General features: G+C 42.6%; 1 protein-coding gene across 1 annotated transcript in view; it reads right to left on the bottom strand.

Moving 5' to 3' along the window:
- Positions 1-877: 877 nt before the first annotated feature.
- Positions 878-20,510, bottom strand: part of NCEH1 (neutral cholesterol ester hydrolase 1) — a 61,008-nt gene continuing 41,375 nt past the window's right edge. Inside the window, exons 2-5 of the mRNA XM_032258292.1 lie at positions 15,933-16,161; positions 13,260-13,329; positions 5,977-6,148; positions 878-3,592 (exon numbers count right to left, since the gene is read on the bottom strand). Coding sequence (XP_032114183.1) covers positions 2,975-3,592; positions 5,977-6,148; positions 13,260-13,329; positions 15,933-16,161 — 1,089 coding nt within the window. The 3' untranslated portion in view covers positions 878-2,974. The remainder of the gene's footprint in view (positions 3,593-5,976; positions 6,149-13,259; positions 13,330-15,932; positions 16,162-20,510) is intronic.

The following is a 20,510-nucleotide window of genomic DNA, read 5'->3' as shown; positions in this document are numbered from 1 at the left end:
AAATCTATGTTTCCCTTTGTAGTGGGAAGTAAGCAAAGTCAAAGGTTAAAAGGTCATGCATAAAATATATCCACCAAGATAAATTATATAGTAGTCTTAAATTCTTCACAAATCAGCGATAAAACATTTATACTTCACTATATAGCACTTCAAGGTTTTTCTTTATATATTAATGTTCATATTTCACAGATAATTTTACAAAATGATTATCATTTTCATAAAATAGGAAAACAAAGCCACAGTACAAAAAAAATCAATCTGCAGAGTGCAAACATTTTTTATAAGAATAAAAACTAAAATAATGAAACTCAAATACTTTATCAGAAACAGTGATTGACCTCTTTTTCCCTTTGCTCCCTTTTCATCTCAGAGAGGCTTTTAGAGATCAGGAATTATTTGTTGTCTGCAATTACTATAGATTTGTTCTCACAATTCTGGGGGAAAAAATGTCATTTTAAGGAACTCTGTGTATATATGATATTTTCTTTTTCTCAGAGATACACAACCTCAAAATAAGGTCCAAATATTGGCTCTGTCAAATGGTATCAAAACAATAGTATAGGCCGGGCGCGGTGGCTCACGCCTGTAATCCCAGCACTTTGGGAGGCCGAGGTGGGTGGATCACGAGGTCAGGAAATCAACACCATCCTGGCTAACATGGTGAAACCCCATCTCTACTAAAAATACAAAAAGTTAGCCAGGCATGATGGCGTGTGCCTGTAGTCCCAGCTACTCGGGAGGCTGAGGCAGGAGAATCACTTGAATATGGGAGGTGAAGGGTGCAGTGAGTCTTGCGCCACTGACTCCAGCCTGGCGACAGAGTGAGACTCCATCTCAAAAAAAAAAAGAATAGTATTATATGAGGAGGATAGTTATCATAGAATAGGAACTAAAATCCCAATTTTTTAGGGAAAAAAAAGACCCTCGATGATGAATGTGTCTCGTGTATAAGGAACTATGACCTACCAAGAAACCACTACATAAGAAGAGGCAAATATAGTTTGCCAGTCTGACAAAACAGTTGGTATTTATAGCTGGAAGGGATGGAAGTGACCTCAAGGATCACATAATTCAGCTCTTTGATTTTAGAGGGAGGAAAGAAGAGGCCCAGAGATGATAAGTGGCTTGCCTAAGTACATTACCAAGTTAGTGTCAGTGGTTATTTTTATACACACACAGGCACACAGACATACTGTTGCACTGACTTCTGTTTTGCACACAAAACGCTACTGGCTCATACAATACAATAAGTAGGCAAATTTTTATTTGCTATTTCATAGCTGGAGGTGGGAAATACCCATGCTTCCCAGGAGTGAAATGGTTCTACTTTCTCTCCGTGGTGCACTGTAGCATGACTCAGCTCTATGGCTGCTCTCTGCAGCCCCTAAGAGTAGCATTGGGGAGGAAGGAAGGATGGCAGGAAAGCAGGCAGAGATGCTCAACTCACATCAGCATGGGACTGTCTGTGTCAAAGATGTTCCCATTGGCAGTGAAGACTTCACATGGAGTTAAGCTTGGCTGTTGAAACTTCCAGACCTGGCTGGAAGGAAATGAGGGATCTAGGCACCGGGTACCAGTGTGAACCCGTCACCCAACATATAAGCTTCTGTTCCTCTGACCCTAAAAAGCAGAGCTGAGCAGTGTGTGCCTTGCCTAAGCTACTTAACTATAAACTTAGATGACTTTACTAGGTGCAGTCATCATTTCTAATTATTTTAACTTGTATATGCATACAAACATGAAAATATTTGCCTATGGAATAGTAGTAGTAATAGCTATGATATGATTTCCACAGAATTATATATGGTTATAATTGCAGGGAAGGTTTTAAAACCCTAAGGTGGCTTTTTAAAAAATACCATTGTTTTTAATATTTATGACAGACATCTTTCTGAAAAACCTTAAGCCTAGCTATTTATACTAACATTAAATAACTTAAAAAAATAAACAGTACATTATATTGTACCAAAATAGCTCCATTTAAAGCCATATAAGTGAAAAACTTGTGTTTTCAAGAATAGACTAGACCTGTTAAAGGTATTTTTCATAATTTTAAACTAATATTAAATGCATTTTTTGACTATGCCGAATATATACACAGTGCTCTTGTTACCTTATGTCAGAAGTATTTTTATGTGAAATAATAGGTTGTTGTATTTATCTGTTTTTACCTGTTCTATAATGAAAAGTTTACTCTAAATCTAAATAAATTTGGTCCCAAAGATCTCCTCAAGGAGAAAGGGGGACAGCATAACCTAAAAACAACAAAAACTTAATGCTGTATAGATATCCAGTGCATGCAACTCCATATTTTCTAATAACAGTGGTGGAAAGTAACTTTCAAGTATCACTGTAATCCAACTGGACTTACAGATAGTTATAAAATGAACACTCTAGAGGAAGAAAATCCTTTGAGAAACTTGTTCTTTCTAGAAAGCCTTTGCCAAAATTCCCATAGGAAACAAAACCATTCATTCAGAAAGAACAGAGGGTACTTGGTCCTCAGTACTGACCTGAAGGTGCACACATTTAATTAACACTGCTCTGAACTCAAGGTAAACTCTAGCAGAATTGAGGAGTCCACGTTTTCTTAACTTCTTAAAGGTCATTCTACGATCCACAGCTGGAAGAACTGCTTCTGAAAAGAACATCCTGACGAAGGCGGGACCCAAAGCTATTTCCAGTTCCTAGTCCTGCTTTCTGTAGCTCTATGTATGAGTATAGTTGGCTAAAATAACAAGAACGGAGAGACTGGCCCACTCTGGGAACCAAATTCAGATGTTTCTGCACTTGTTAGTTAAATTCATTTTTTAAAATTAGGTTATCACAAAGTCTTCAGTTATGGACTAGAGATTCCATAACTCACAAATAAAGGGGGATGGGAGAAAGAATTAGTCAACTAAAAAGTGCATGTCTTTCCAAAGCAGATATAGGAGGGCCAGAGAGGCTCGAGCCTTCTGGAAGTTTTGCCCCTTTACAGGTTTTGATCCAGCCAGTTGATATAACTGTTCCTAGTCCGGATTCCCACTGAGAAGTTGGTGGGCCAGCTGGTGAAAATCATACATCCATGAAAGCCATCCTCAAAGTAATCCAGGGTCACCTCCACACCAGCACTCTCCAAACGCTTGGCATACATGATCCCATCGTCTCTGAGGACGTCATGCTCACACGTCAGAATGTAGGTCTTTGGGAGGTCCTGTAGCACCACCTGGTCCGCAATGAGCGGGGCGGAGCGGGCATCCAGCAACTGAGGAAGCTCCCGGACAATCCTGGCATTGCCTGTGATCTGCACAACAGGCTTGTAATTCTTTACGATGGATGCGGGCAAGAGGGATGTCCAGTTCAGACGGGCCCTGAGGGCAGCAGCCTCTTCCACATCAAGCGAAGTGTGATTGTTAACGATCATTGCTTCGACAAAGTCATAGTTGCCTTTGAAGTAGTCCACCCAATACTTCACCATGACGTAGCGGGGCAGGATTGGGGTGTTCATATTTTGCTGATAAGATGGTGTGTTAAAATCTAAAGCTTGAAGAACTGGATAGATTAAAGCTTGCAGTTTGAGCTTATTTTTTAGGCTGGCATCTTGAGTAAACTAGAGAAGAGGAAGCAAATACAATATTTCATTTTGCCTGGCTTCTTTTATAGAAACCATACCTGATAGAGTAGCTTAATGTGTTACTTTGAATCTGTCAATGGCCCAAGTGTTACATTTCTACCAGGCACTGTATAAATAACATAGTATAAAAAATAATTCTCCATCATTACCATCACCACGCTACCAAGCTGCTAGATACTTAACTAAGAAAGGTATGATGTTGGCTGCACGCGGTGGCTCACATCTGTAATCCCAGCACATTGGGAGGCCGAGGCAGGAAGACCATGAGGTCAGGAGTTCAAGACCAGCCTGACCAACATGGTGAAACCCCATCTCTACTAAAAATTCCAAAATTAGCGGAGCATGGTGGTGCATGCCCCTCTAGCCCCAGCTACTCGAGAGGCTAGGCAGAGAATAGCTTGAATCCAGGATACGGAGGTTGCAGTGAGCCAAGACTTAGCCACAACTCAGTTTTGAGTGAACCCTATACTTGTATCTATCTTTAGGCACTTAAGACACCTGGGTATTATGAATGAATAATGTGTGAAAATTATTTCATTTTTCATTCCCTACAAAACCCCAAAAAAGGTCATGGCTTCCCAGGGAGAAAGAAAAATCAGTTTGACTCTTCCAGAAACGAGAAGCAGAAAAAGCTTATTAAACAGATTACGAGACTCCAGAGTGTCTTAGTAGGACCTCAGGGTATGCCTTCTGGTCAGCATCGTCACGCTTGATGAGATGGAATTTAAATAGTTCTGGCAATGCACCCTCCATTCCACTTAATGAGCACATGGCATAGAGTGAAGCTGTCATGGGAACGTGAATGAGTTCCCTGCCTCAACAGATCTCAGTTCTCCCACGCCTCCTCAGTGTTAATATATTGCCCCATTTTGCAATTTTAGTGTGCAAAATTATATATTTGTTGCATAACATCTAAAAGAAAGCTAACTAGCCATGTCTATGTCTATGTCTTTAGACATAGACAACTAAATGATCTTCAAGGTAACTTTAGCCTTGCACTTTTGCTTCACAGCTGGACTTTAGAAACCCAACCCAGGGGAGATGCGACTGATCTCCAAAAGCAAGAAGGGTGGTCAGTAAATAGTACTTTGAATATGGGCCCAAAAGCGTATACACATCACCTCACTCAGTCCTTGCCACAGCCCTGCAATCAGATGACATTGTCCTCATTTTTCTGAGGCTCAGCGAGGTTAAGGGACTTATCCAGTGCCCCGTTAAGGGTGGGCCCTGGGTTAGATCCCAGCGCTCTCTGGCTTCAAAGCCAAGAATGCTCTCTCCACTGAGCCATGACTTTCTTCTGACCGTATTTGAATGGCAAACTTGCCAGTGCCAAATGGAGGATCAAGTTATTGAATTACAGCAAAAGAGTTAGAAAGCAAGGGACATTATAATTAAAAGGACAGATGCTATTTGAGGACACCAAATGAAATGTGGAGGTGAGAAGGCAAAGATTAGTTATGTCATCCATAACAGGAAGAAGATGTGCTTATCTTTGAGTTTTCAACACTGTCAAAAAAAATTGGGGTGCTATTAGAACTAGACATAGTTTTCAAAGAATTCAACCAGGTAAAGCTCGTAGTAACTTGTAATATTTAAACAGCTGAATGAATTTTTTCTTTTACATTAAAAAAAAGTCGGAGAGGCCCCGCACAGTGGCTCATGCCTATAATCCCAGCATTTTGGGAGGCCGAGGTGGGTGGATCACAAGGCCAGGAGATTGAGACCATTCTGGCTAACATGGTGAAACCTCATCTCTACTAAAAATACAAAAAAATTAGTCAGGTGTGGTAGCTCACGCCTGTAGTCCCAGCTATTCAGGAGGCTGAGGCAGGAGAATTATTTGAATCTGGGAGGTGGAGGTTGCAGTGAGCTGAAATTGTGCCACTGCACTCCAGCCTGGGTGACAGAGCAAGAGTCTCAAAAAAAAAAAGTTGAGGAAACAAATTTTGATGTTGTAATTTGGCTCAAAGTTTTATGGAACAATCTTAGGAATTGGAATTTAAGCAAAAATACTCTATTCTGCAAGTCAAACATGAAAAAGGAGCAGGGGATCCTCACGTTCCACACATAGCCCTGAGAAGCAAGGGATGTCATCAGCCCTTCTCTAACAGTGATTGTGATCAGGGACTTTACAAAGACCCATCGATGACACTTCCTCTGCTCACCCATCTTCCTGCTTCAACAAGATGTCTGAGAGCTCTACAAGTACAATCGCATGAACAACTTGACCACCTAGGGACCCGCTCACCCAACTATGCCTTTGCCGCACGTAAAGGAGAGCGTGTTGGTCTGATGGACCTGATGGACCTCACTCATCATGCACCACTCCACCCATCAGCACCTCAGGACAGGGGTGTTACCTGTTGACCAACGGCAGCAGCCAGATTTCCACCAGCACTGTCACCAGAAATGCAAATTCTGCCTGGATCAACCATATACTTCTCTAAGACTTTTGGCTCCAGGAAGTACTTTGTGGCTCGTACAACATCATTAATTTGCTCAGGAAAATAAACCTTTGGAACTAGCCGGTATCTGTAAAAACAAAAGTTGTATTCATTTAAGGTCTTCACCCATTTTTCAGGACAGTTAAAATTTACAGCTAAAAGAAGCACTTCTTTTAAATCTGGAAATAAATAGAAAAGAAATTAATTCAATGAAATTATTGTCTGAAAAAGATAAAATATAAAAATAAACCATTTTCTTGTGAACCAAATACTTAGTTTTAAATGTGATGATTTTGTATCAGTAATAGTACAATTTTTCTTTAAACTATCAGCCATCAAACCAAACCTACTCACCACCAAGAACAACCAAAATAAAACTTCAAAGTGAAAGGCGGACGTTGATTACAAAGACATGGATAGGTAGCACTGTAATAGATTTTAGAGTTTTATTTCTGGAAGTCAGTGTTCCATTCATAATGCCTCTGGGTTAAGACGACTTGGCAGCATTAGCCACTTCATTGATCTCACATTTAATAAGTCCGTTATTTACTTAATAAAATTATACATCACTGGAGAGGTCCATACCACCCAGACATTAAACCCAAGCAATGCATTCACTGCCTGGAAGACAAAACTAAAAGGCCACTTGTTAACCAGCAAAAGGGAAGGGACGTTTTCCAGGCAGCCTAGAGCAGGCCCTCAGGGAGACTTCTGGAGCTCCTCCTACTGGCCCCACTTCGCAAGATCAGAGTCCTTTGGAATCCTACTCGCACACCTAGTAGAATTCACATTCCCTTGAGATTTCCAAGGAACTCTGGATTTTCAAAGGCCCCGCCGTAATATTATCTTACGCATCCTCATTGGCAGTCTCGGTCTGGAGTTCCCTCCCACTCTCCACTCTCCTCCTTTGCTTATTGATTCTCACCCATCCTTCAAGCCTTACCTGGGGAGTCTGGCCTTCTCTAGGCAGCCTGCCTTCGTCATATCTCCACTTGCTTTTCAGCTTGACCTGGCTACCATTCCTTGATTTTACTATGTGCTGAGGTATGTCATTCCCTGTTCTTGTTGGCTTACATGAAAACTATCTGGTTTTTTTTCTAAATATTGTGTTCTCTGATGTCAGAAACTTTGTTTTATTCATTACTGTTTCCAGTATCAACCAAGGTGAAGGGCATGTAATCATCCAATAAATTTTTTTTGAGTATTAACATACCTTCGTTTTGTAAAAGAAGAAACTAACGCATAGAAAGGTTACTTGTAAAAACTCAAAAACAGACCAAACTTAGGTAGGATAAAAACAAATCACCTAATTAAAACCCAGTAACCGCAAAGACTTAAGACTTTTGATTTCCATCTTATAATTAGCATACTTATTTTCACAAACTAGTTTATTCTAAGCTACTCTAAATAAGAACATTTACTTTCCACCATCTAAAATCCAGCTAGTTGGGCTGGGTGGGGTGGCTCATGCCTGTAATCCCAGCACTATGGGAGGCCGAGGTAGGCAGATCACTTGCAATCAGGAGTTCAAGACCAGCCTGGCCAACATGGTGAAACTGTCTCTACTAAAAGTACAAAAAATGGGCCAGTGTGCAGTGGCTCATGCCTGTAATCCCAGCACTTTGGGAGGCTGAGGTGGGCAGATCACCTGAGGTCAGGAGTTCAAGACCAGCCTGATCAACATTACAAAACCCCATCTCTACTAAAAATAAAATAAAAAAAAAAAAATAGCTGTGCATGGCGTGGGCACCTGTAATTCAAACTACTCAGGAGGCTGAGGCAGGAGAATTGCTTGAACCTAGGAGGTGGAGGTGGAGGTTGCAGTGAGCCAAGATTGTACCACTGCACTTCAGCCTGGATGACAAAGTGACACTCCGTCTAAAAAAAAAAAAATTAGCCTGGCAAGGTGGTGCGTACCTGTAATCCCAGCTACATTGGAGGCTGAGGCATGAGAATTGCTTGAACCCAGGAGGTGGAGGCTGCAATGGGCTGAGATCATGCCACTGCATTCCAGTGTGGGAGAAAAAGTGAGACCCTTTCTCAAAAAACATTTGTTTAAATAAAATCCAGATAGGTAATTAAACATCTTGACATTCAGTGTAGACTCAATCAAATGGACAAATGTTTGTGAAATATGTTGATAAGTAGTGAATGTGGATCTGGTCAGTCAGGAAGTATCACATTTTGAAACTAAATACAGTAAAAAAAAAATTCCTTAGTGTTTGCCATATTGCAGATAAAATAAAATAAACTTCCTAATTTCTTACTTTTCCATCTGGGGTGGTCAATTCATCGTACTTTTTTCCAGTTGATTTTTCACTATGTGTGAAAACTGCTGCTGTATGATTCCATTTGAGCAAAAAAGTAGAATTACACAGTTTTGTCCACTAGGTGGCATCATTTCATATTATTCTATTTACCTCTAGTTCTTATTTGGGGGTGGGGGGTCTCAATTTTCAATCTTCAATATGAACAAGCTGAATTTTTAACTTAATGAAAACAAATGTACTTCATGACTCAAGTTGTAAAAACAAAGGTTATTTCATTTCAGCCATATCCCACATATCACAATAAACTGTTTCCTAAAGCCCAAGTGGTCTGCACCGAGTTCGGTCCAGCCCTGGGGCCCAGAATGCGGACATGCCAGAAAAAAAAAAAAAAAAAAAAAGTCGCACCTATTCGGGAGGCTGAGGCAGGAGAATCGCTTGAACCCGGGAGGTGGAGGTTGCAGTGAGCCTTGATTGGGCCATTGCACTCCAGCCTGGCAACAGAGCAAGACTTCGTCCCCCCAAAAAATAGTGCTGTGAGTTCCAAACATGCTTATAAATAAGCGTGTGAGTTGACCTTCTCATTCTATAGGCTAGATAGAGCAATAATCCTCCAGAATCCAGAGCCTCCAGGCAAGGAGCTGCTGGCTGCAGACAAGCCTCGATTCTAGAAGGTGGAGGTCCAGGAGAACCAAGGGTCCACCATCTTCCTGAAGACTCTCAGAATCATCCGCACTCACTTCTGTTTTCCTCAGTCATCCCTCCATCTGTCTTCGCTCATATTTCATTCCCTCACTGCTCTCTGCCTCCTCCCTCCCCTCCCAAACCCTCACATTACACCACTTTGGTCTTCTATGACCAATCCACTTTCTCTAACGAGGTTCTACTCATCCTTAGGGGTTTGATACTAACAACCACTTTCTTTTTTTCCTTTTTTTTAAAAATTACACTTTCTGGGGTACATGTGTAGAACGTGCAGGTCTGTTACTTAGGTATACGTGTGCCATGGTGGTTTGCTGCACCCAACAACCCAGACATTAGGTATTTCTCCTAATGCTCTCCCTCCCCCAGCCCCCTACAGGCCCCAGTATGTGATGTTCCCCTCCCTGTGTCCTGTGTTCTCATTGTTCAACTCCCACTTATGGGTGAGAACATGCAGCAAACACCACTTTTTTAAGACACCTTTTCCGACCCCTTAAACGAGGTAAGGTCTTGCCTGTTAGATGCCTCTGTTTCCACTTGCCCTTCTACTCCCATCACTTATCACACTTTGAACATTCCTTACTCAAGGTCTTCCTCTTGTAGATGATAAACTCTATCAGGGCAGGAATTAAGTCATTCTTACATTGTCACATCACCAGAATGTAACATGGTAACTGGCACTAAACAGGAATCCAGTAAATACTTATGGAATAAAAGAAAGAAGAAAGAAGCAAGCCGCTGAGATCCAGCTCTGAACACACTGTTTCTTTTGTTGCTGTTGTTTGCTTCTTTTTGAGACAGGGTCTTGTTGTGTCACCCAGGCTGGAGTGCAGTGGCGCAATCTCAGCTCACTGCAGCCTTGACCTCCCAGGCTCAAGCGATCTTTCCAACTCATCCTCCTGAGTAGCTGGGACTACAGGCATGCGCCACCATGCCTGGCTAATTGTTTAACTTTTTTGAAGAGACAAGGTTTTGCCATATTGCCCAGGCTGGTACTGAACTCCTGGACTCAAGTGATCCACCTGCCTCAGCCTCCCAACGTGTTGGGATTACAGGTGTGTGAGCCACTCCACCTGGCCTGAACATCGTTTCCAAGAGAAACTTCATGATCATATAATGCTGGCTGTACCTCAACTAGAGCATAGGTCATAAAGTGCTCTTGAGTTAGCCTGAATCCTAGCAAGGATTACTATCTCATTATTTCTGGAAAAAAAAAAAAAGAGACAGAAAGAAAAGGCCAGCCATGGTGGTTCACACCTGTAATCCCAGCACTTTGGGAGGCTGAGGCAGGTGGATCATGAGGTCAAGAGATTGAGACTATCCTGGCCAACATGGTGAATCCCCATCTCTACCAAAAATACAAAAATTAGCTGGGCAGGTACCTGAAGTCCCAGCTACTCGGGAGGTTGAGGCAGGAGAATCACTTGAACCCGGGTGGTGGAGGTTGCAGTGAGCCAAGATCGCGCCATTGCACTCCAACCTGGTGGCAGAGCAAGACTTCATCCCCCCCCCAAAAATAAAAAAGTATTGTGAGTTCCAAACATGCTGATAAATAAATGTGTAAGTTGACCTTTGCATTCTGTAGGCTAGCTAGAGCAATAATCCTCCAGAATCGCCTAGTGCTTTTGAGTATCTGAATCCCTTTTCTATCGATCGTCTTAAATGATTCTCGTGACAACGCTCCGCAGTCATTATCACAGCTCAGCATGCACACATTTCCCTGACATGCACACTCCCAGCCTTGCACTGGGCGCTGGAGATGCAAAGGAAGGAAGACATGATTTCTGTTTCCAGGAGTTCACATTCTTTTATTTTTGCTTTGTTTTTTAAGAGATGAGTGTTGCCTAGGCTGGACTCAACTCTTGGCTCAAGCAGTCCTTGTGCCTCAGTCTCCCAAGTAAGGTGCACCACCGTACCTCGCTGTTTTCACAGTAGCTCACATTCTAAACACACAGGAAGGGTTCTCAGCCCCATTTTGCACATGAGTTTCAGTGACTTGCCTGAGGTCGCACAGTCGTGAGTGATGGAACTTGACTGCTGTACGCTGAGGCCTCCCATCTGGGTACCACGTTGTATAGGTGAGGAACAATGCAAAGGTAAAATCAAAGCAGTCCCTTCTGTGTTTTAGCCCTTCTCCACAAAAGTCTTCTTAAATATATCTTATTCTTCTGTGTCTTATGATAAGCCTGGCAATACCTATTTTACTTGAGACGGATGCTGATAAGGAGAGAAGGGAATGGAACCGTGCAGGGCACGTGGCCATATAGAGATACTGAAGCCCGGAGGGTAACCCTTGGGTTTAATGGCAAATCCGCATGATGCCAGTTGAAGCAGGCCCAGCTTCTCTCTTTTTCTCAGGCCTGCGAGGAGCTGGGGCTACAGAAGAAATCGACCGAATGGGCCCTGAAGCCTGTTCCTCAACACCGAGCCATAGGGCCCTGTCTGCTTAAACCTCCCTGTGCTTTGCTCTGGCCAGCTGCCCCAATCATTTCCCCGAAGGTCCCTGCATTCCCAGACTGCACTGACAACCCTTGAGTAAGCTGGGAGGCCTCGCTGAGAGTCCAGAAAGGCCCAGGTGCGGTGGCCACTTCCTCAGCACATTTGGCTGCAGCTGTCTAGACTCTAGGGCATTCATCCACAGGGTCAGAACTGCTAAATGACTCTGAATAGACTCTTGCAAGAGTCTGCAGAAGAAAACATCCACTTACATGTGGAGTAGGAGCAAGGAGGTGGGGAGCAATGGACAGGAGGGCACCTGACAGAGGCAGAGGGAAGGAGAGAACTGAATACAACTGGGGCAAGAAAAAGTGGCTGATGTCACGGCCCTGCCACTCAGCATTACAAGCTTCCTTCAGTCGTGGCTTGAGACTGGATCAGAAAGGTCCAGAGACCTTGGGAATTATCTGACCTATTCCCCTACCCCATCGATGCGATGAGCTAGCTATCTGGCCTTATGCACATTACTTAGCTTCTTGGGCCTCAATTTCCTCACTTATGAAGAAGATACCAAAATATCTTGGATGCTTTATATGAGGATTAAAATGCTTCGGCCAGGTGCAATGGCTCACACCTGTAATCCCAGCACTTTGGGAGGCGGAGGCAGGCGGATCACAAGGTCAGGAGATCGAGACAATCCTTGCCAACATGGTGAAACCCTGTCTCTACTAAAATACAAAAAATTAGCCAGGCGTGGTGGTGTGCACCTGCAGTCCCAGCTACTCGGGAGGCTGAGGCAGGAGAATCACTTGAACACAGGAGGTGGAGGTTGCGGTGAGCCAAGATCACACCAATGCACTCCAGCCCGGGCAACAGATCAAGACTCTATCTCAAAAAAAAAAAAAATTCTTCATTTATTCGTTTCATAAATATTTACTGAATGCTCACTATATGCAAGAATGTTTCCAGGCACTAATGATTCAGCAATGAACAAAACAACAATCCTAAAATGTTTGCCTTTATAAAGTTCATGCTGTCTATTTCCACTTACTACAATAAACAAATAATAAGTTAAATACATGGTTTGTCAGATACTGATGCTAACTTCGGAGAGACATAAAACAAAGGAAGGTGGGTTGCAGTTTCACAAAGGCTTGTCAAGAAAAGGGCTGGCTGAGAGGACGGTGTCTACACAAAGACCTGAAGTAGAAGAGACACGTGTGCAGAAGCGTTCGTGCAATGTCTGGCAAAGAAAAGGTGGCGTGATTTTTGCGTTAAATTATTATGATCACAATTGTTATAATTATTATTTACCACCTTCTTAGTTGCCCAGAAAAGTGGCTTATACAGAACGGATAGAGACAACTCAAAGTATTAATATTACTGACCATACCATTAAAATATGTTAAACGTGTATTTCTACTCCCAACGTCCAAGTTGTAGAAGCTGACTCTAAGAGAATAACTTTTTCAACGCTTGGCTGTAGAAAAGATTCTCTTAAAATCCTTACTGCTTTTTAGATTTAAAAAGTTAGTATTAAACTTCTGTGTTGCAGGTAACTGCATGCTTCTCCAGGTTTTTAGTTCATCCTTTTTCCAGAGGTTTACAAAACTAAAGATGAAAATGTAATTTGAAGTGTTTTAAAGCTAGTTCAATAAACTGTTATATCAGAAATCATTTTTCTGATCATGCTGAGTGTGACTTTGGGCAAATCGCTTTGCCACTCTAGAGCTTTATTTTATGCTTTATCACTTGTAAAACAAAGTAACTAGACCGTTATCTAGAATTACTTACTCAATGGAGACAATGACAGCATTCAGCTCCTCAGCCATTGCTGTACACAGCTCATCATAATACCTGATTTCTAAAAGACACAAAGGGAACAATCATTACGAAACAGATCATTTAATACTGTTCATTCTTTTTTGCTTGGTTTCAGATAGAGTTTCACTCTGTCGTCCAGGCTGGAGTGCAGTGGTGTGATCTCGGCTCACTACAATGTCTGCCACCCAGGTTCAAGCAGTTCTGCCTCAGCCTCCCAAGTAGCTGGGATTACAGGCACCTGCCACTGCACCAGGCTAATTTTTGTAGTTTTAGTAGAGACAGAGTTTCACCATCTTGGCCAGGCTGGTCTTGAACTCCTGACCGCGTGATCCACCGGCCTCAGCCTCGCAAAGTGCTGGGATTACAGGCATGAGCCACCGCGCCTGGCCTTGTCCACTTTTAAATTCTGCTATGTGTGAATTGTTTTTAGGCTTCAAGCTAATAATAATAAAAAGCAAATGTGAACAAATGTCTTAATGGAGTTACATGTACACATGAAAAATTAAATCTGATTTCAAATAACATGCAACTACTATAAAGAACAGGAAATGCATAGTTTAGTTTTGAATATATTACTCTCTAAATATTTATTTCAAAATAGGCTATATGAAATGCACCAAATTAATCCTGATTTTATGGCTCTTCAAATGTATATAGCTTTTTTAAAAAAATCACAGCATATAAGCAGTCTCTTCCTTAGAATCATACAATTTTGGGCTGGGAGTGGTGGCTCATGCCTGTAATCTCAGCACTTCAGGAGGCTAAGGAAGGAGATCACTTGAAGTCAGAAGTTTGAGACCTGGGCAAAATAGGCAGATGCTGTCTCTGTAAAAAAAAAGCTTTTTTAATTCCCCAGGCATAGTGGTGCACACCTGCGCTCCCAGCTGCTTGGAAGGCTGAGGAAGGAAGATCACTTGAGCCCAAGAGCTGGAGGCTACAGTGAGCTATGATACTGGTACTGTACTCTGGCCTGGGTGAAAAAGTGAAATCTTGTGTCTAAAAATAATAAATAAAATTTTGCTCTTTTAACACTTCATTTACTGTAGTTCAGTAAAGTGATCAATTAAGAATATGGTGTTCTTTTTAAATGAACACATAGAAAACTAGAATTTTAGGAAATCTTAGCATTTCTTAGCGGATCCAAAGGCCTGCGGTAACAGAACCAATTTTAATACGTAAGAATTTAATCTTTAGTTGCTCTCAATAAATTAAGATATATATTGTGCCAACTGGGAGCCAAATATTTCCTTATTTATAGGCTTTCCAAGGCAGTCTTAGAAGTTTAAGAATTACATGGACACCTGCTCAAGTTCTCCCTTGGGCAGAAGCGATTAGTCAAAATTACAGGGGAGGGTGGGGAGGTCAGGGAGGGATAACATGGGGAGAAACGCCAGATGTAGGTGATGGGGATGGAGGCAGCAAACCACATTGCCATGTATGTACCTATGCAACAATCCTGCATGATCTGCACATGCACCCCAGAACCTAAAGTACAATTAAAAATAAATATATAAAATAAAAATTTAAAAATTACGCAGAAAAGGCCAGGTTGACCCTTGCAACCCATTCCGTTCCTGGCCCCCACACTTCCTGTCCCCCAGTACAGCATTCTTCCTGGCACGTGTCCAAAGCCACAGACTCAGTCTCTTCTAAGGCAGAGACTCCTTCTTATTCATTTTTGTATCCCTATCCCTAGCACACATTAGGCTGACCAGTGGTCCAGACTTGCCCACAGCTGTTGGAGCTTTTACGCTGAAATATCTGCAACCCAGCAAACCCCTTGGTGAATAGCTGTTGAAAATGTAGTGGGAAAAAATCACCGAATAAAAGAATAAACAATGGATCTGGAATTAAATAAGACTACTAGAAAAAAATTATATCTTTCGACCTTGTTGCTTTAAAAAAAGCCACACAATGATAAACAAAACAAGTTGCCATTGCTTTTAAACTAAGAGGATGCCAGAAGCTCTGGAATGAAGATAAGGAAGTAGCTCCATGATCATTATTGGCAGAGATAAGGCCCCGACTTCCTCCTTGGGAGGCTCTCCTCTGGTCTGCTCCATTTGGCTGCCTGCCCTTTTGAATGTGTTCTACTCATGAAAATCATCTAAATCTACAAAAAAAATTCTTGAACTTCACAAGATTGTTTCCTTTTAATGGCTGCATACATTTTATATTTTAACCTTTGCTTTCATAAGCACATAAAATGCTAACATGTGCATTAAGGAATACCTGGTCTATTTCATAGAAATATATCTTCCAAAGACAAGTTGGCCAAAGAGACACAGATAATTCCCCACACGCCTACCCGGTGAAACTTCACCTTGTTTTGGTGCAGAGAGCTGTATCAGCACCGCACAATGAGTTAGTCTGCGATTTAGATCACAGGAAACATTTTTTAAATGGTCTACTGAATTAACAAACCAATAAGCAAAAACCTTTACATCAGATAATCACACAACTTATCACCCAAACCAAGGCCCTTTTGAGCATGAAAAGGGGACACTAGTAATTTTGCTGGGACCATCCAGGTGAACCAAGATAAACAGTTCCCTTCTTTCCCACTAAGAAAGCCAAACCCAATTACACATCTCTCCCCCGCCAACCACGACGACAAACCATCTGAAGGTGACCAGGACGTACTTGCACTTGCCAATGCCCAGCCTCCTCCGTGGACATAAACCACACTGCGTTTCAGTGGCTCTTCAGGCTTCGGAGGACCTTCAAACACTCTGACTTCTACACCATCGAAGTCCGTGTCTGTCACCTTCACTTGGGCAGAAGACCACGCGCTTTTTTTGCCAAAAGAAACGATGATAAAATTCAGCGCTAGCAGGTGATGGCTCAGTCCCAGGTAGTGGATCAGGTTGCTCTGCAGGACGAGGGACGGAATAAAGAGGGAGAGCACACGTCAACGTGGTGCCACCAGAGCCGCACTCGCCACCTGGGCGTCACCATTCCCATAAGCAGCTGCCACGGGAGGGCTCACGGAGCCCTTTCAATACAAAACCAATTGTATTTACCTTTTGCTTTTAGAGTTGGCAAAATATTTTCATACATGAGATCTCCTCAGGTATTCTCAGTCCCATTTTATGGAGAAAGCTTAGAAATTAACTATGCTTGCTCATATCATTGAATAAGTGCTAATTTCTGGGACTCAAACCTAAGATCAGGTTTGAATTCCAGGATTCAGTATCTTTTTCTTTTGAGATGGAGTCTTGCTCTGTTGCCCAGGCTGGAGTGCAGTGGTGTGATCTCAGCTCACTCCAACGTCCACTTCCCAGGCTCAAGCACTTCTCCTGCCTCAGTCTCCCAAGCAGCTGGGATTACAGGCTTGCCCCACTACACCCAGCTAATTTTGTATTTCTAGTAAAGATGGGGTTTCTCCATGTTGGTCAGGCTGGTCTCAAATTCCTGACCTCAAGTGATCCGCTCGCCTCAGTTTCCCAAAGTGCTGGGATTATAGGCGTGAGCCACCGTGCCGCTCTTGATCTTTAAAAGTCTGTATCTTTTGGAGAATCATTTAGGTGTGTTTGTTTTTTGTTCTTTTGAGATAGAGCCAACTTGGTCACCCAGGCTGGAATGCAGTGGCGTGATGATCTCAGCTCACTGCAACCTCTGCCTCCCAGATTCAAGTGATTCTTGTGCCTCAGCCTCCCAAGTAGCTGAGACTACAGGCATGCACCATCACACCTGGCTAATTTTTGTATTTTTAGTAGAGACAGGGTTTTGTTGGCCAGGCTGGTTTCAAGCTCCTGGCCTCAAGTGATCCACCCGCCGCAGCCTCCCAAAATGCTGGGATTATAGGCGTGAGCCACTGAGTCTGGCCAAGAATCTTTTACAGAAAAGGCATTGATTTAGAAGATTACATGATGAATAAAAGGTTTCCTAGAATAGAAAGTAATTTCCCAGGCTAGATGGCAGAAGAACGGAAGAGAAAATGTTGCAATGAAATGAGGGCTATATGGATAAATATCTGGGAGCCAATGAACAAAGAACCCTAGGATGTAATAACGCCCAGACAAGTCTATGGAATCTAAAGCAGCTGACGTGTGCCTCATGCCCAGACAGAACCCTGGAAACAGGCAAAGACCTTAGGTGAGAGGAGGTGCAAGGTATGTCTAGAAAGATGGTGCCTCAAACGGCCTTAGAGCCCCAGGCTCCAGCTGGTGAAGGAAAAACAGAATGATTCTGCATGCCTATTGAAAGCATAAATGTAGCAGGGTCTGCATGAATGTCTTGCAGATGGACCTAAGACAATCTGTCTTTTCTCTTCAGCCCATTATATGTACTCAAGAGTTCAAAAGGAATAGAAATGAGTGCCAATGAATCTGAAAGATCTATTATCTTACAGAGAAGAGCAAAGGGTATCCCAGGACAACCAGTAAGGACCAAACACCAAGGATCAGGTGAGACAGTGACGTGGGCTGAGGATGAGTGACGCCCAGATGGCTTCCCCAAACCACAATGCCTCAGCACTGCATAAGATCCTCCAAAACCTAAAAGCAAATAGTGATGAGCGTGAATTCCTGCACTCATGGGGATTAAGTTGCTACCTAAAAGATGAAGGCTTAAAATATAGATCAAGTTATAGTTCATGTATCCTTGAGCTTATGAAAGAAGATTCAGATTCACTCAAGTAACATTCTGGAAGTAACAAAGTGTCCTGAAATCTCTACTTCTTTCTTATGTATGTATTTATTTATGAGACAGAGTCTCACTGTCACCCATGCTGGAAAGCAGTGGCATGATCTTGGCTCACTACACCCTTTGCCTCCCTGGTTGAAGTGAGTCTTCTGCCTTAGCCCCCTGGATAGCTGGGATTATAGGTGCTCACCTGGCTAATTTTTGTTTTTTTTAGTAGAGACCTGGTTTCACCATGTTGGCCAGGCTGGCGTTGAACTCCTAACCTAAAGTGATCCACCCATCTTGGCCTCCAAGAGACAACAGAAGCAAGATAAGTTTTAAGGGCCCTATGGGCTGCAAATTCCTCCATCTTAGCTAGCTAAAGTAAGCTAGGGCAGTGCTAGAGGTCTTAAAATTTGCCTCCATAACCATTCCAGGATCTAGGGGGAGAATTCTGCCTAGGGAGATAGAAGGGGATAAAGGGTTCTCATTAGACCTCAGTGTAACCAGATAAAGAAATCCGGTGCGACACTGGCTCCCTACGCAGGTCTGATGGCTGAAGATCAAAGGACAAGCAGGAATCAAAGGAAACCAAGCAGAAGCGGTCCTCTGTTTATTAATATATAAATTAGTTATATTTATATATGGGTTGTTCTCTGTTGACTAAATCAACGTATAAATTATGAACTATATCCTACGGGCAGAGAACTTTGTAGGAGAGAAAGAATCATCTGAAGCTTAGAGTAACAGAGGAGAACCAAGGCCTGCAAATGAACAGCCGATGTTAGCAGCTAAGCAGTAAGTGGTAAGAAAGGCCCAGGTAAAGGGCTGCACAAGCTCGGAGAAGGGAATCACCTCTGTCTGAGGATGAAATCCAGTCAGGTGTCCAGCCCGAATTAGGCCTTAATGAATGACAAAGTCCCATCATAGGTGTGGCTAACAAGGAAAAGGGCTGGGAACTAAGGTGCAAGTATTGGCAAGTGTTTTAACTCGAACTTCCATGGGCAGGTGAGGTATACAAGCAAAATGAAGGCAAGAGGAACTCAATCTAAAGGAGGCACATGCAGCCCAGAAGTCACCAGCATAGACTCCGGAGCCCTAGCGCCTGGGCTAAAATCCCAGCTCCCTCACTTGCCAGCACTGGGACTCTGAGCAAATGACCAAACCTCTCTGTACCTCAATCTCCCATCCATAAAATAGAAATCATTTTACCCACTACCTCAAAAGATTGTTGTGAAGACTGGAAACAAAAGCACCTTGAACGGTGCCTGTCACATAAGAAGGCCCATATTGGTCACTGATATTACGCCTCTGCTTCAGAAGATCATTGTGTAAAAACAGTGAGCCCAGCGACAGACATTCCGATGTCTCTAGGGAAGGTGAGACTATCGTTTTTCCTATGATGCACATTTGTGATTAGTACCACGACGACTATCAAGTCCTGAAATTGTTGCAAGTTAAAAAAGATGTACAAGAATGATCTTTAAAAAGCTTATTTGTATGTTCATCCTGAAGGGGAAGGAGGCAGCCGGGGAAGAACCAGCAGCACGCCGATAGCCCAGACACAGCAATAACTTCACCTCTGGTCACGTTCCAACATGAACCAGCAACATAAATACCTAAAGCACCGGTTCTAACTCACGACCTGATTCGTTCTTCATATTCAAAGGTTTGTATTCTGTGTCAGTGACTCTCCAATTTTTCCACTGTGGTCACTTCATTCAGTCCACCAGCTCTTGTTTTTTTTTTTTGAGATGGAGCGTCGCACTGTCACCTAGGCTGGCGTGCACTGCTACCATCTTGGCTCACTGCAACCTCCACCTGCCGGGTTCACACGATTCTCCTGCCTCAGCCTCCCGAGTGCCTGGGATTATAGGCGCACACCACCATGCCTAGCTAATTTTTTGTTTTTTTTTTTTTAATAGAGATGGGGTTTCACTATGTTGGCCAGACTGGTTTCAAACTCCTGACCTCGTGATACACCCACCTCGGCCTCCCAAAGTGCTGGGATTGAGGTGTGAGCCACCGCACCTGGCCAGTACATCAGCTTTTTAATTCTCTTCATATTCTGTTCTAATTGTGCCTATTAGAGGAAAAAAATCTATAATCTCATGGAACATTTATTTATCTGCATGAAAATATGTGAGAATTAAAATATTAAATTAATATTTAATGTTTGGCCAGATGTGGTGGCTCACGCCCGTAATCCCAGCACTGTGGGAGCCCAAGGTGGGTGGATCATAACGTCAGGAGTTCGAGACCAGTCTGACCAAAATGGTGAAACCCCGTCTCTACTAAAAATACAAAAATTAGCTGGGCGTGGTGGAGCATGCCTGTAATTCCAGTTACTTGGGAGGTTGAGGCAGAAGAATTGCTTGAACCCGGGAGGTGGAGGCTGCAGTGAGCCGAGATTACGCCACTACACTCCAGCCTGGGTAATACAGTGAGGCTCCATCTAAAATACATATATTTTGTATATATAGATATATTTTTTAAAATATGTATATTTTGTATATTTCTATATATTTTATATATAGAAATTTTAAAATATATATATATCGTATATATATTATATTTTGTATATATATTTTTTTA

Source organism: Sapajus apella, unplaced genomic scaffold (assembly GCF_009761245.1).
Source record: "Sapajus apella isolate SASKATOON/1434 unplaced genomic scaffold, GSC_monkey_1.0 scaffold101, whole genome shotgun sequence".
Lineage (NCBI taxonomy): Eukaryota > Metazoa > Chordata > Mammalia > Primates > Cebidae > Sapajus > Sapajus apella.
This window is presented reverse-complemented; position numbering and strand designations above follow the sequence as displayed.